A 16,826-nucleotide genomic window follows, 5' to 3' on the forward strand; every position below is an offset into this window, starting at 1 on the left:
CCTTTATAAGAACAAAGCAACAGTCACCATACATCACAGTATATGCTTCACAGCTGTCCATCCTCTGCCCCATTTCAGCCCCTACAATCCTGTACTGATATATGTGACTAGTCTGAGAGTCAGCATAATGTGGAAATACAGGAATCAGCAGGATCAAGTTCAAGAAGAACAAAGCATATGGCTTTGTAGAATCCAATGTGAAAAGACATGTACAACAGGAATTAATACACGGTTTAACCATTCTTACAAAATTAATGGGAGTTTTTAAAGAATCCCCTTTTTTTAAGTGCAGAAATGATCTTCAATAGTCCAAGTGAGAGATGACAGATTCACAGGCACTTCAGACAAGATGACTCCAGTCATAAAAAAGTTTACTTTTATTATAGGCACTATATGCAAACATTCAGTACTTTTTGCTACTTCTATAATCTTTTAGCAGGGTAGTCAGTTACAGTCCGAATAAGAAAATATAAACAAAAATTTATACACTTTATTAATAAAATCTACTTTGAATGATTCTATAACCTTTCTAATGCAATCAAACCCATCGTTTTACGCCCGTCGATGATGCTTCTTTCTGTTCTTTCAATTATAAAGTCTCTGAAGACCCAGAACAGAGTGGGGTGGATCTTCCATTGCAGCAGGAAATGTTGAATAAGTAACTCTACATAGTTTCTCTGGTAAGTGTTTGCTTTTTAATTTTGATTAAATGCCACGTTTTAACACAAATACTATAAGACACTATTTAACAGCTTACATGGTCACGGCTCACTAACGCTTCGTCCCAGCCTGGATGCTGACCATGGTGAAATAGATGCCTTTCTGCGCCAGCAGCTGCTGGTGCGTGCCGTGCTCCTTGATTCTGCCGTTCTGAAACACCACAATCATGTCTGCGTTCTGGATGGTGGACAGGCGGTGAGCGATCACGATGCAGGTGCGGCCTTCTCGGGCTTTGTCCAGGGCTTCTTGGACAACCTGTTCAATAATCACACAAATTACCTCTGGTCAGGATAATCCTCCCCCTTGAATTCCTCCTTCCTAACAAGCCTCACCATTAATGTATCCAATGATAAGTGCTCCTTTAACAGTGTCAGTGGAATATAATACATATTTTACAAAGCAAGGGATCTGTTATACTGGAAGATACCGAATCCTAGTTGTGTTAATTCTCGGGTAGGGGCTATCTCCAAGTTGTGACTATAAATACAGCCCCTGTGATCATTTAAAAGCATTCAGTGGTGGGCTTAGCCACGCAGCATCCTTCTGGTCTAGCAATACAGTTAAGTCAGGAAGCCTAGGCACGGGCCAAACACAGCTTCTTTGAATTTTGCTATTTTTAAAATTAAAAAATAATTCTCAGTACATCATTATAAAACAACTATATTCCAATAAAAGATTTAAAAAAAAAAATCTCAGAATGAGTTCATCATTCAGATACCTGAATACTCAGCTTTGTCTCAAACTAAAAACAATAGCTAGTATTTACCTTAAGGAACAGCCAGGTTTAAACATTTTTCTGTGCTTCCACTTTTTTATATAGTTGTTGAGGAGATGCTGTCAGGAGAGATGGGACCATGCCTCCTGAATGCAGCTTCTTGGATCAATACAAAGTGATCCAGGGCTATTTTTTGGAGCAGAGGTGCTATAAGACTAATCTGCTTCATTTCATCTTAGTTCTCTTGAATGACAGCTACAGAAAGTGTTTAAATTCCACTGAAAGTAACAAAATTTGTTATCAGCCTGAATTTTGTTCTCTACTGTGGAAGACAGTAGCACAGATTTATACCGTCTAAGGACAGCTGCTTCAACTGTGAATGAGTCCAATTTAAATTCTCACCTTTTCACTTTCTGTGTCCAGAGCCGAGGTAGCTTCATCCAGAAGCAAGATGTGAGGCTGTCTAACAAGGGCGCGAGCTATGGCAATGCGCTGTTTCTGGCCACCAGAGAGCTGAGTTCCTTTGTCCCCTACTCTGGTGTTGTATTTCTGTAAACAGGGTTTTGTTATTATGAAAAGTAGAACTGATAAAGCTGTGAGAAAGAGTCTGCTTGCAGAAAATAGGATAACCACTTCCATATACACAAAAACGTTGAGGTTCAGAAGCTAAGACTGGGTTGATGAGTTTAACAGCAAAAACATAGCTCTAAATGGCAGGATTAATTTCTCTTCTTGAAAACAGACACTTGTGTCTTAAAAATTATGTTTTAGTGTGGACAAATTAACCTGAGGAAGACTACTGTTGCAATGCCAGGCTCTTCAAGCCTTCTGGTTTCATTATATTTGGGACAAAGACTGGTCAGAGGAAGGAAATTTGATTTTAACAGGCTATGCATAATATAATTGAAGCTCATTTTATTTCTAACCAGTAGGTGATGCTCTCTGCATTATTTCAAAAAGTGAGGAAGGGAAGATTCTTAGAATGCTAACCTTTTGCTGTCTGTTTTTATAAGACTATTTCTAAAGCTTCAACAATTTTAATGGATGCTAAGAAATTCTATTTTGGTATCTAACTTGAAAAGCTGAAATTTCCTGATTTACTTTTGTTTTTAGAATTCTCCTAAAATTTTTCACATATTGTTTCCCACAGTAGATAATTAAGTATTAAATATGATGATAAAGGCTAGAATTAATAGGGTAAATAAGTGAGAGGAGAAATGCAATGTATAACCTAGAAAACATTATCTTTTTCTATTCTCAGACCCTTGCCAGGCTGAAATTTTGTAAACTGTGGGCTCTGATTCTGACATCCAGAGTTTGATTTTAAATCACGTCCTACCTCCTACTCTGTTGGTGAGAATGTAAGCTGGTGCAGCCACTATGGAAAACAGTATGGAAATTCCTCAGAAAACTAAAAATAGAATTAGCATGTGATCTAGCAATCCCACTCCTGGTCATACATCCAGACAAAACTCTAACTAAAAAAGATACGCGCACCCCTATGTTCACAGTAGCACTATTCACAATAGCAAGACACGGACCCAATCTAAATATTCACTGACAGATGAATAGTTAACAAATGTGTGGTACATACGTACAATGGAATATCACTCAGCCATAAAAAAGAATGAAATAATACCACTTGCAGCAACGTGGATGCAACTAGAGATTATCATACTAAGTGAAGTCAGTCAGAAAGAGAAAGACAAATATCATAAGCTATCACTTACATGTGCAACCTAAAACATGACACAAATGAACTTAGCCGTGAAGCAGAACAGGCTTGTGGACACAGAGAGCAGACTTGCGGTAGCCAAGGGGAGAGAGGTGGGGGAGGATGGAGTGGGAGGCTGGGGCGAAGCGGAAGTAATTACTATAGACAGGATGGATCCCCAATAAAGTCCCACTGTTTGACACAGAGAACTAAATTTAGCATCCTATGAAAACCATAAGGAAAAAGAATATTAAAAAAGAACGTGTACATATACAGGTAACTGAGTAACTCTGCTGTATGGCAGAACTTAACACAACATTGTAAATCAACTGTACTTCAATTAAAACAAACTCATGTTCTATGCAGGGCTGCCTGTTCTTGCTTGTTATTTCTAGCAACCCTAATTCTGTGGCACTCAGCATAGAGCTCTCCACCTGCAGAGGCTGTGAGCGAGCTTGGGGGAGGTTTGGTCAGACGGTTGCAACAGGCCCACCCCAGAGCTGCAGCCCCCGGGGAGCCGATGCACTGAAGTGAGTCCCACGCGGGTGACAGATCCCACTGAGGCAGGTAAACGCAGGACTGTAAACCCTGAGAGAAGGAAACTAGACCAGCCCCGCTGCAGGATGAGGTAAATCTTAGCATGAACTGCAAAGGTGAAGAAGTAGGTCCTTGGACAGAAAGTAGGACTTCAGGGGTTTTGCCTTTTCCTTCCACATGTAGACACTGAGGAAAAGAATTCTGATGTGTACAGGTGTAAAGAGCCCAGAGCCCAGAAACATGGGTCCCTGTGGCAGACAAAGTGAGAGGCGGCAAGATACATTTCATAAGCTGGATGATAATCCCTCTCAGTATTTGCCTTTGTTAACCCCTAGCCCACCGGTTCTCTTAACTGCACCTGCATCAGTTATCACCTGGGGTATTAGAACAGAGACTCCTAGACCCCAGCTCCAAGTTTCTGGTACAGCAGGTCTGGGGTAGGGCCTGAAAACCTGCATTTCTCACAAGATCCCAGGTGACACGGAGGTGCTGGCCCATGCCCAGACTAACTGACCTCATCAGTAGTGAAGGAGACTAAAGTTATACATTGAATGTTCCAGCCTTGGGAAGGGCCAATTATCCACAGATGGGCTAGAAGGTAAAGGAGGGGAGAGAGGGGACACTGCTTCTTCCTGGGGGGCTGTGATGTGTGGTGACGGCAGTGATCCAGAGAAGAGCCTCAAGAAAAGGCCGTCTAGGGAGTGGGCTAGGGCCATAGGGCATTGTCATCTTTCCCCACGAGGAGAGGACCTTCTCTGCCGGATTGAAGTTGAGCTTTGTTTTCAGGGGGCAATTCCTTATAATAAAGAACATAACTTGTGATAATGGGGGGCATTAGATAAGACAGGTCTAGTGTATATGTGTTGTCGTGTCTGAGTCTTGCGACCCTGTAGACTGTAGCCCGCCAGGCTCCTTTATCCATGGGATTTTTCTGGGCAAGAATACTGGAGTGGGTTGCCATTACCTTCTCCATACAGTCTGCTGCTGCTGCTAAGTCACTTCAGTCGTGTCCGACTCTGTGCGATCCCACAGACAGCCCACCAGGCTCCCCTGTCCCTGGGATTCTCCAGGCAAGAACACTGGACCGGGTTGCCATTTCCTTCTCCAGACAGTCCAGATGCACTTAAAATATAGCACCTAAGCAGCTTAAGAGAGGATAAGAGGCTCCACTTATCTAACTTCCTAGGAGGAATTCAGAGGGCATCAAAGGGACAACAGCCCAGGGCAGGCTTCAGTATCAGTCCTGCAAGTGGAGCGTGGGGCCCACGGAACGTGCAATGGTGAGAGACAACACCGTACCACGGACACCCCAATAACTCACCCTGCTCAGAGCCTTTTTTCTGAATGGGTCCAGCCCCCTGGCCTGGCCTGACTCCATAGAGAGAGGCTCGAGGCTTGGGGGAGAGCTGCAAGGAGGCGGAGGGAGGAAGGCTGGGAGAGAAATGACGGGGGAGGGTCACGCCTGCTTCTGTGGGCCCCAGGCCCTGATGTGGAGGGAAAGGCCCCCCAGACATGTACTTTTTAGTCAGACTGCTCACAGGGAGTCAGGCAGGTGATTGGGTCAACATGACATAGATGGGGATGGGGAGTGTCGGGTAAACAGGACATAGATGGCGATGGGGAGTGTCGGGTAAACACGACATAGATGGGGATGGGGAGTGTCATATAAACATGACATGGATGGGGATGGGGAGTGTCATATAAACATGACATGGATGGGGATGGGGAGTATCATATAAACATGACACGGATGGGGATGGGGAGTGTCATATAAACATGACACGGATGGGGATGGGGAGTGTCATATAAACATGACATGGATGGGGATGGGGAGTGTCATATAAACATGACATGGATGGGGATGGGGAGTGTCATATAAACATGACACGGATGGGGATGGGGAGTGTCATATAAACATGACATGGATGGGGATGGGGAGTGTCGGGTCAACATGACATAGATGGGGATGGGGAGTGTCATATAAACACGACATGGATGGGGATGGGGAGTGTCATATAAACATGACATGGATGGGGATGGGGAGTGTCATATAAACATGACATGGATGGGGATGGGGAGTGTCATATAAACATGACACGGATGGGGATGGGGAGTGTCATATAAACACGACACGGATGGGGATGGGGAGTGTCATATAAACACGACACGGATGGGGATGGGGAGTGTCATATAAACACGACATGGATGGGGATGGGGAGTGTCATATAAACACGACATGGATGGGGATGGGGAGTGTCATATAAACACGACATGGATGGGGATGGGGAGTGTCATATAAACATGACATGGATGGGGATGGGGAGTGTCGGGTAAACACGACATGGATGGGGATGGGGAGTGTCGGGTAAACACGACATGGATGGGGATGGGGAGTGTCGGGTCAACATGACATGGACGGGGAGATGCTTGTCCACAGCAGGGGTGTGTTTTGGTTGCTCATTTCTCTTCACCTTTGGGATCCAGCCCTTTACAAATCACAACCACAGGCTCCCAGGCACCGCATCTGGTGAGAGACTTACATCTGGCAGCATCTCGATGAAGGGGTGGATGTTGGCCTCCTTGGCCGCGCGCTCAATCTCCTCCTGGGATACGACGCGGCTGTTGTCTCCGTAGGCAATGTTCTCGCCGATGCTGCAGTCAAACAGAATGGGCTCCTGGGACACGATGCCCATGTGTGCTCGCAGCCACTGGACATTCAGGTGCTTTATTTCCTTGCCATCGATTGACTGAAAACAAGAGATCATGGATCAGCCTCAGAACTGGAATGTTTTTTAATTTAGCAAAATTAATATTGTTATTTCCTACGTTAAGACTGCCAAGATGTTATGAGACTTTTGTTGTTGCTTTTAGTTGGATTGTCAAGGTTAACTGAATCAGGTTATAATTGCATGCTTTGGGAAACCATCATGTTTCTTCTATTTTAACTCTGGCTTCTGATATATGCATCTGGTAGGCAGAGTAATTGTTGTCCCTTGGACTGCAAGATCAAATTAATCTTAAGGGAAATCAACCCTGAATCAACCCCCCACCGCCATTGGAAGGACTGATGCTGAAGATGAAGCTCCAATATTTTGATCATCTGATGTGAAGAACTGACTCACTGGAAAAGTCCTGATGCTGGGAAAGATTGAGGGCAAGAGGAGAAGGGGGTGACAGAGGACAAGATGTTGGATGACATCACCGATGCAATGGACATGAACTTGGGCAAACTTCGGGAGACGGTGAGGACAAGGAAGCCTGGCATGCTGCAGTCCATGGGGTCGCAAAGTCAGACACAACTCGGGGACTGGACAACAGCAACAAGGCATGGTGATGCCCATCTCCTCCATCCAAGATATCCACGCCCTAATTCTTATCAAGCCTGCTAATGTTATTCACACGCAGAGAGAGAATTACGATGGAAGGTTGCTCATCCACTGACCTTAAGATGAGGAGCTTATCTTTCATTATCCACGTGGACCCAACATAATCATAAGGGTCCTTAACTGCAGGGGTGGAGGGCAGGAGAATGGGGGTTACAGCGAAGCAACATGAAGAGGACTCGATCAGTCGTTGCTGGCTTTGAAGATGGAGGAAGGGGCCATGAGCCAGAAAGGATAAGCAAGCAGATTCTCCCTAAGGGCCTCCAGAAGGCACACAGCCCCGCCGACACCGTGAGGTTCACTTTGGATATCTAACTTCCAGAATCTATAAGATAGATCTGTGGTGTTTGACTCCCCTAAGTTGGCTGTAATTTGTTGTAGCAGCCACCAGAAACTAATAACACATATTCCATTTCTGGAATGTATTCTGGCATTCTTTTTTTTTTCTTAAATAAGATGACTTTTTCATTTTAGTTTTCTGGCCATACTATGTGGCACATAGGATCCCACTTCCCCAACCAGGGGCTGAAGCCTAGTTCAACTGGAGTCTTAACCACTGGACCAGCCAGGGAAGTCCCCCATCCTTACTGCTATGTATTGATTTTTCACAGGAAAAGTAGCCACGATTCGATTGTAAATAAGAAACTGCTATGACCACATAACAGGCCTGGAGGTCACATTTCTGATCTGACCAGTTAGTTAGGATCAGGTTTTTGAGGACTCAAATGAAACAGAAGTGAGCGTGGGAGGATGCTGCTCTCTCTCTAAATAGTTGTTGATCTTAGGAAAGTGAGTTAGTATCTCAGTTTCTTTGCATGTAAAATGGGAATGATTATAATCCCTAAACTCCAGAATTGAGGATTAAGTGACGTCAGTATAGACCCCACTGAGCACAGTGCTAGGCACAGAGTATGTGAAGGACTGTCTATGGTTTGGAACGATGTCTGTGTGATGTACTTGGAACCACAGATGGATAGATGTCTGAGGGGCTAAAAGGATGGACAGACATCTATAGCTTACCCAAAGGAGCAGGAGGGAGAGCCCGGCCTTTCTCTAGGAACCTGGGTCCCCTTGGATCACCCTGCAGAAGCCTGGGGCGTGCCCATTACAGCCTCACAGATAAAAACCCTTCCTCTCTGATGTAGACGTATCTGCCCCAAAGATCTACTTTGCAAGAGAATTCTGGCATTCAAGTGAGAGCTGCCATAACTGCTGAAGAAGACATCAGTGACTCAGCTTCGAGCTTTTCTAATACTGATGATTATATCCTGAGCTATAAATATACTCTGAATCCCATGAGCCTGACTGCACGCCTCTGGGAGACAGCTGGCCAAGGACAGGGAACATACGGGCTTTGCTGCAGGAAGATGGCTTCTATTTGTGAAACCAGCAGGTGCAAAGATGGATGGAAAACACAGCCATGACCTTATTAGTACCAAGCCCAGTTGCCATGGAGACTATTCCAAGCATCTATGCTCTAGGCTTCCTCATGGTGTTAAGTGAAAGTGGCAAGCAGAAGCTGAAGACAGGAAGGAAAAGCCACACGAGGATGGTTAAAAGCCGTATAGCAGGTCATGTTAGACGGGACACTGCGTACTGGAGAAAAGGAGAACTGAGGAAAGAAAAAAAAAATTTTTTTTTTCCAAAATTATACCCCTAGGGGGCTTCCCTGGTGGCTCAGATGGTAAAGAATCTGCCTGCAATACAGGAGACCCAGGTTCAATCTCTGGGATGAGAAGATCCCCTGGAGAAGAGAATGGCAACCCACTCCAGTATTCTTGCCTGGAGAATTCTATGGACAGAGAAGCCTGGGGGCTACAGTCCACGGGGTTGCAAAGAGTCAGACACAACTGAGCAACTAACACACGCACACACACACACACTGCTAAGGAAAAAAACACACTGTTTAACTAATATAATAAGATGAATATGACTGATCCCTGCAAGCGTCAATGAGTCTTTCCATCAGACATATAATAAGATGCTTAGAGCTCCTCATCCCCACACTATACATAGCTACTGCTAACTATTTAAAACTTGTGTTTCCTAAAGGATCCTTTCTTGAGGGAAAATATGTTTAAAAGTCCAAATGTAAAAAGATCAATGCACATCTTCTTTGGCTGAGGCACGGGTGGTGGTCTGAGGAAGACCAAGGAAATCCAGTGAGTCTGTGAACACTGCTCAAAAGATACTGGCCTAAATGAAAATCTCAAGTAACACACTGGCAGTAACAATGAAAGGCTAAATTAAATGATGAGCTATCCCTATTCTAGACTTAAATCTACTGCCTGATTTCAGTAGCACAATCAAATGTTAAAGATGTATCATTTTCCTGTATTTACTCTGAAATAATCATTTTAGATAAGTTACGGAGCACTGATTATATTACAGGTCCTGTGATTAAGTATATTAAGAGTGCCTCATGCACTCTCTCATTTCATCTTGACAAAACTTGCAAGATAGGTGTGACTTTAATGCCCATTTTACTGATGAGGACATGAGCAGAGTTCGGTCACTTGTGCAAGGTCATATTCTTAGTGACTGAGGGAGCTCAGATCTGCACACTACAGGTTAGATTTTGGCTAAACAATGGTTGAAAATTGAAAAATACTTTCTGTCTTCTTTCAAAAGAACAATGTGTCCATCTTAGCCCAGGTACCCAGTGGGTAGCAGCCTGACGACAGGCTTCTAGCTGTGTCCTAAGATGGAGAGAGGACTCTGATGGTGGTGTGCAGGATGGGCAAGGGGAGAAAGGAAAGGTCAGGGGAAGACTCAAGAGTCGAGGGAGTCTCAGTGAAGCTAATGAATGTAAGATTCAAGGACCCTCATCTGCAGGCAAATGCTGGGAGTTAAACAATGTCCTGGGTGAGGGGAGGCCAGGCTTTTCTGGGTAAGCCTTTAGGATAACTTGCCTAAAAAGGAGAGGGATCAGCATCCTTAAGGCTTTAATATTTTGTTGTGAATTTTTTTCATTAGAAGCAAATATTTACTCTTGTGACTAATTCTGTGTTCCTAACTTCGGACTCTTTCAAGTATAGTCCCTGAAATTGTACCACTTTCAGGCCCCACAAAACTCAGAACCTCTACTCTCTGAACAATCCCATAGCTTCATTTTCTAAGACTTGCCACAATGTGACCTGAAACTTGCAAAGTTACCAATTCAGTGGTTCTCAATGTCTGGTTGGCATCAGAAACATCTGGGAAAATTTAAAAAATGAAAAGTCCGGGTCTTAATCTTTGTGAGTGAGCCAGGGTGGCTGCATTCTTTGTGAGCTCTCCAGGCCATTCTGACCCACACCAGTCTGAGAACCACCACTCAGGTCAATGTTGCCAAGTGTGACTTCAGGCTTGCTGATGGTCACGAGGATTTCCTGACCTCAGGGTCAAGTCCTTGCTTCAGTTCTTACAATCAAATGATGCTCCAGTCTCGAGACTCATTTTTTTTTTTTTCATGGCAGTAAGAACTAATCGCTAATAGCCTATTAGCTTAGTCTTTTTCAAGATCACTAACTGATGTTCATGAACAGAACGTGGCACATTGACTAGCCGTTATTGTGGGCACTTCCACTAAGAAGTCTGGCTGCGGTGGAGCACGTGGCGGTATCTCAGAGCTCCAGTGCAAACACACAGGAGCAGATCATCGTCTTCCTCCAACAGATGAGGGCGCTTTGTTTCTGATCCATGCATCATCACTGTTGTCCGGAGAGGGTTATTCTCCTATGCACTCAGCATTCATTTCCATATTCTTCTGTGTCTGTCCTCTCACCTATCAGGGGACTGGAGGACTAAAATCTATTTCCTAGGCTCCCTTCTGGTGCCAGAAGTAACTGAGGTTCTATCAGTGAGATGACCTGTGCAAAACCTGGAAAACAGAAGCTGTGGTAAACTATCACACGTGTTCCGGCAGAGAGGAGCTTTTGCAACCACCAGATTCTGTTCTTGAGTCTTTAGGTTCGGAGCAGCTGTGACATGGGCATAAGTTCCGGCAACTTCCTGGCCACAGGATCGCAGCTGCGGTGCTATGATTTCAATGCTGGGAGCGCTGACTTTGACTTCCGCTCTTTCAATGATTATGTAAGGACTGAATCCCCCTCATTAAACATGCAGCTGCTTGAAATATCCACAGCACTTGGTTTCCTACACTGAACCATAACTGATATGGTTCATGTCTTTAATTTTGCTCTGCTGTGTTAATGTATGTGGAGAATAACCATTTATTTCTTTATGTTCTTTTAGTCTGATTATTTTACTGTTTACCATTATTGCTGTTTTCAACTCCAACACTTTGTTGTTACCAAGAGTTTTTCCCACTACAGTGACTATGAGTGGTTAGCAGGGCAAGGTGGGGAATGAAAGTTTTTGCCTTTCCTAACTGGGTTATAATGAAACAAGTTTGAGAGTCATTATTCTAATTAAATCTGCTATTTCAGCCAACTTACGCTGCATGCATGCATGATTTTTGCTTTTGTTGTGTCTGACTCTCTGTGACCCCGTGGACAGTAGCCTGCCAGGCTGCTCTGTCCATGGGGATTCTCCAGGCAAGAATGCTGGAGTGGGTTGCCACGCCCTCCTCCAGGGGATCCTCCCGATTCATGGATTGAGCTCATGTCTCCTGAGTCTCCTACATTGACAGGTGGGTTCTTTACCCACCTGGGAAGCCCAACTTATGCTACATTAGGAACAAATCACTCATCAGCCACAGTTCACATTATCTCTTTCATCAAACAACATCTCGATTGCATACCCATATAGCCTTATGCCTCTAGTTCTAGTTTTCCCTTAAGAATCAACTCTAGATCTATCATCTGTTTTCAGAAAAATTTTGGCCACGCCGGGTGGCATGTGGGATCTTAGTTCCCTGACTCGGGATCAAACCTACATCCCCTACATTGGAAGCATGGAGTCTTAACCAATGGACCACTGGAGGAGTCCCAAAGTCTATCTTCTTTAAGTCACGGAGGGATATGCCCTATCTCTTCAGTTAAAATCTTTAAGCATCCCCTCTAATTCATTAGAGATTAACATATAACACGCTGCTGAATAAATGTCTCTTAAGGACCATGACCACTGTCTCAGAGTCAACATTTCCTCCTCTGATGGCTTCATTCGTCAGGAAGGTCTTCACTGAGTTCTCTGTCCAAACTTCAATCATGAAACTGAAGCATGAAGTCAGAATTCAGAAAATATGTCATAAGGTAGTGAAAATAAGGAACCGAGCTTAAAGAAGAACAAGTGTACATAACTGTCACAGAATAGACTCACGAAAGGCACAACTGTCTCTGGATACAGTAAGAAATACTTATGATCATTGTGATCACTGTGAGGAAGTGAAAAGAGCCCTCACCTACAGGAGAAAATTCTATTTCCAGTCCATCATTAATGCAAGTAGGACCCACAAGGAGCTGGCGGGCATCAGTCTCACTGTACAAAGCAGGTGTCCGTCCTGGCTGGGCAGCGCCCAGGCCATTCCAGTTGGTGAATATTTGGATGTCACCCCTGAGTATAACCAATAACTCAAGGCCAACATAATGGAAATGTTTTGCTATAAATTTCACTCCTTCCTAATTTGATTCTTTTCTAGTCCCCATTACAGTCATTTAAAAATTCACTATTTGGGGGAGTTCCCTGGCGGTCCAGTGGTTACAACTTTGTAATTTCACTGCAATGGCCCAGGTCCCATCCCTGGTCAGGGAACTAAGATCCCACAAGCTGCACAGTGCGACCAGAAAATAACAATAAAAAATGTCCGTACTCCTTTCACAACTCCTATCTCGTTCCCAGTACCTAGGATAGTCCCTGACAAGCACTCATTGACAGTTTACTGAATGTCCCATGAATAAATCTGACCCTTCACTTACCCTTTTAGTTTAGAAAGAAAAGAGAATCCCTCTATGTTATCTGTTTCCCAAATTTGTTGATATCACTTTTTATTTATTTTTTTTTTCCTTAGAAGGTGTCTGAATTTCCTTTCTCCATCAATGGTTTTATCCCATCTTCAGCCATAAAATTATTCAAGAGTCCCCACGATAAACGCCTTCCCTGAGCTCTGCCCCCTCTTACTTTGCTTCCTTCTCCTCTGATCTGCACTAGTCTACACACACTTCGTCTCCATGTCCCTCCCAACCACACCTCAGCCATGCTCAACGCTTTTCTCCCAGCACCACTTCCCTGAGAAGACTGAAATATCAGAAGCAGCCCATTAACTGCCAAGTCCTCCCATGTCTTTTCAGCCTTCATCTTACCCCGTCTCTCCACGGCATCTGTCACTGGTGACCACCTTCTCCTTGCCATCCCCGGCTTCCATCTTGTTTCTCTCAGCACCCCTCCTCTGCCTTTCTGGATTTCCTCCCCCCACCGCCCCCCGGATCCTCTCATGTAAACAGAGACCAAGGGAAGGGGGACAGCAGGTAAAAAGGCTGCTTGCAGAGGAGGGGAGGGTGGTAGAGCTGAGGGAAAGGTTGGACAAATTGGCTGGAACAGTGGACACAGCTCTGAGACTGTATCAAGGAGGTCAGACTTTAAGTGGAATCATTGTTGAAAGGTTTGTAAAGCCATGGCTTATAGTCGAGAATTAAATACATCTAGGCATTAAGAAGACGTAAAATCTGGAATGAGCTGAACAAGAAAGGATGCTCTGAAGGACCTAGAAATTATTATATTAAATGAAGTAATTCAGACAGAGAAAGGCAAATATCATATGCTATCACTCATGTGGAATCTAACTTTTTAAAATTATACAAATCAACTTTACAAAACAGAAAGAAGACTGTCAGATTTCGAAAACACACTTACAGTTGCCCAAGGGGAAACATGTTGGAGAAAGATAAATTAGGAGCTTGGGATTAGCACACACAACCCTCTCTATATAAAACAGCTAACAGACAAAGACCTACTGTTGAGGGAACGCTACTCAGTATTGTGTAACAGCCTGTATGGGTGAAGAACCGGAAAAAGAGTGGATATATGTATATGTGTAACTCAACTGCTTTGTCGTACACCTGAAACTAACACAACACTGTAAATCAACTACACTCCACAAAAAACAAAGAGAACAGTGCGCTCACCACCGTGCCAGCCAAGGGGTCGTAGAACCGCTCCAGGAGCTGGACGACCGTGCTCTTCCCGCAGCCGCTGCTGCCCACCAGGGCCAGCGTCTGGCCCTTCTTCACCTCCAGGCTCAGCCCCCGAAGCACTGGGATGTCTGGTCGAGTGGGGTAGTTGAACACGACTTCATTAAATGCCACATTTCCTTCCATTGTACTCTAAAATCAGGACAATAACAGTACATTTGATTGTTGCAATCCTGAAAACTGACTCTAGAGCCAACCCTCTGGACTGCCAGGTATCAGAAGGCAGCGATCTTGGATTCCAACCAAGCTTCAGTTGTAACTGCTAGAAAGTAATACAGAGATCTAAAAGGGTCGGTGTTTCCACAGCATGTCTCATTAACACAATACAAATGTGATAACCCAAAGCTATAACAGAATAACCTACACATAATAAAACCTGATTTGCAGGATTTGTGTATAAAATGGGCAGTATTCCTATATCCCTGTGGCTTTGTTATATAAAAGTACTAGATGTTAACATGTATCAATATTATCAGCATTTATTAAAATGAACCCATGATCAAAAAAGTTTTATTTTACTACCAGCAAGTAAAAGCATAGCTTTTATTAAACTTCCACACAGAATACATTCATTCATCAGTTAGGAGCAGATCACAGAATCAAAACATGAAACTGACCGGCTTTAGGCCTTCTGTGCTGTAGCTGTCGATCAGAGGAATTTTTTCAATGATATTGATGACGTGGGCCGCTGACACCTTGGCCTTGGCGTAGTCAGGAGCAAATGAACTGACCTGTCCCACAGCCATGGCACCAAAGACAATAGCTGAGAACACTCTGCCAACAACAAAGACAAAACGCGTCAAGAGTTAACGACTGCAATGCCAAAAGCGTGACACATCTACAACCTGAGAGCGCTGCCTCGACGAATCACAACACGTTAGTAAAAAAATAAAACAACCGCTTCCTTATAAGTTCATATCAGTGTGGCTACCTGATTGCAAAATCACCCCATGCTTCATCTCTCTTTGGGTTTTCGCCTTCTTATAATGTGACCTTGCAGCTTCTCCATGGAAGAAGTGGCATTTGTCTTCCTACCCTTGGAATCTGGGTTGGCCTTGGGACATGCTCTGGCCAACAGGATGTGGTGGAAGTGACGGTTTCCAGCTCCAAGCCTATGATTCAGGGGGCCTTGCGTGCTCCTGTCTCTCTCATTCTGCCACAACCACAACCCCGGCTGGCCTGCTGCAGGACAAGGCACAGACAGAAGAGTGTCGTGTGGGCCCAGCCAACCAGCTCACTGCTCATTGCACACACGCGTGAGCCCAGCTGAGATCTACTCTGCCTAGCCCAGATCAGCAGAACTGCCTGGCTGACCCACAGACTTAAGCGCCAAGAACAAATGTTCACGATTGTACATTCCTGGGGGTAGTAGGTGGCTGTCTTGCAGCAGTATCTGTGGCCATCGATAATGGATACAGGTAGTTTCGCTGGAATTGGATCAGAGTCTTAGAAAACCCGTGAGCCATGCAGCAAACAAGAGAGTTCCTTAAACAGCCAGATAGTGTGCTCCTCTCAAGAAGCACTGAGTTCTTTTCGGGTTTTTTTTTGGCCATGTTGCAGCTTCTGAGATCTTAGCTCCCCCTAGGGATCCAAGCCAGGCCACAGTACTGAAAGCAACCAAGTCCTAACCAGTGGACCACCAAGGAAGTGCCTGCATCACCATTCTTAATCTACAACATGAGAATTATAGCAGCTTCAAGTCGGGAAGGACTTCACAGGATGTCAAGTCCAGCTCTCCAAGTTTGTGCCAGGGCACACACCCCAAGCCAGCTCCCACCCTTTGTTTTAGGAAGGAGAAAAGTTTGCTGGAGAAAGTCTTTTGTTAAAAAGTTCCTTTTCAAATCAAAGAGAAATGTACATCCTTTTGCCTAATACTGCCCTTCAAAGAACTGGAATTATTATTTAAAAAGCCCTTTGCATCTTTGGTAACTCCTTTCACTCCCAACATTCCAGCTGCCCTTCTCTGGACACATTGATCAAAATGTCTTTTTAAACAGTGGGCCTAGAACCGATACAACATTGGGGATCTTCCCAGGATAATACCGTGAGTCCATCAGGTCCGTTTCTTTGGGCTCTATGCCTGAGCTCACGGAGCACCCAGCGCTGTTTCTAAACACCTCGGAACAAATCACTCAGATGGTTCATGTGGTCTTCTTATCTAGACCTGTGGGATCTTTTTCAAACAGATGGCTCTTCAGACAGGTCTCCCCTATCTCCTACTCAGAAGACTGATCTTCCGAATCTAACAATCCAAGAGTCAGCAACTTCCATCAGTTGAATACCTTAACCTCAGAGTAAAGCACTAATTTGGATTCTCTGGTGACTCAGATGGTAAAGAGTCTGCCTGCAATTTGGGAGACCTGAGTTCAATCACTGGGTCCAGAAGATCCCCTGGAGAAGGAAATGGCAACCTGCTCCAGTATTCTTGCCTGGAAAATCCCATGGACAGAGAAGCCTTGTGGGCTACAGTCCATAGGATCGCAAAGAGTCGGACACGACTGAGCAACTACACTTTCATTTTCAAAGCAATAATTATCAGATAATTATCTAATCAAAGCACCAATACCAGTGATGCCTGAATACAATCTTTTGGTCATAGTTATAAAGAGCACCTGCATATCATCTGT

At 44.4% G+C, this 16,826-nt stretch overlaps 1 protein-coding gene across 3 annotated transcripts in view; it reads right to left on the minus strand.

The window, feature by feature from the left end:
• Positions 1-417: 417 nt before the first annotated feature.
• The window catches only part of LOC133072156 (ATP-dependent translocase ABCB1-like), a 118,427-nt gene continuing 102,018 nt past the window's right edge, over positions 418-16,826 (minus strand). Inside the window, exons 24-28 of one of the 3 annotated variants that reach the window (XM_061165103.1) lie at positions 14,817-14,973; positions 14,134-14,331; positions 6,227-6,433; positions 1,838-1,984; positions 418-975 (exon numbers count right to left, since the gene is read on the minus strand). In XM_061165103.1, the coding sequence (XP_061021086.1) occupies positions 772-975; positions 1,838-1,984; positions 6,227-6,433; positions 14,134-14,331; positions 14,817-14,973 (913 nt within the window). In that variant the 3' untranslated portion in view covers positions 418-771. The remainder of the gene's footprint in view (positions 976-1,837; positions 1,985-6,226; positions 6,434-14,133; positions 14,332-14,816; positions 14,974-16,826) is intronic. The other 2 variants (XM_061165104.1, XM_061165106.1) reach the window with 2 other exon arrangements.

The sequence above is a fragment of the Dama dama genome, chromosome 18, assembly GCF_033118175.1.
Source record: "Dama dama isolate Ldn47 chromosome 18, ASM3311817v1, whole genome shotgun sequence".
Classification (NCBI taxonomy): domain Eukaryota; kingdom Metazoa; phylum Chordata; class Mammalia; order Artiodactyla; family Cervidae; genus Dama; species Dama dama.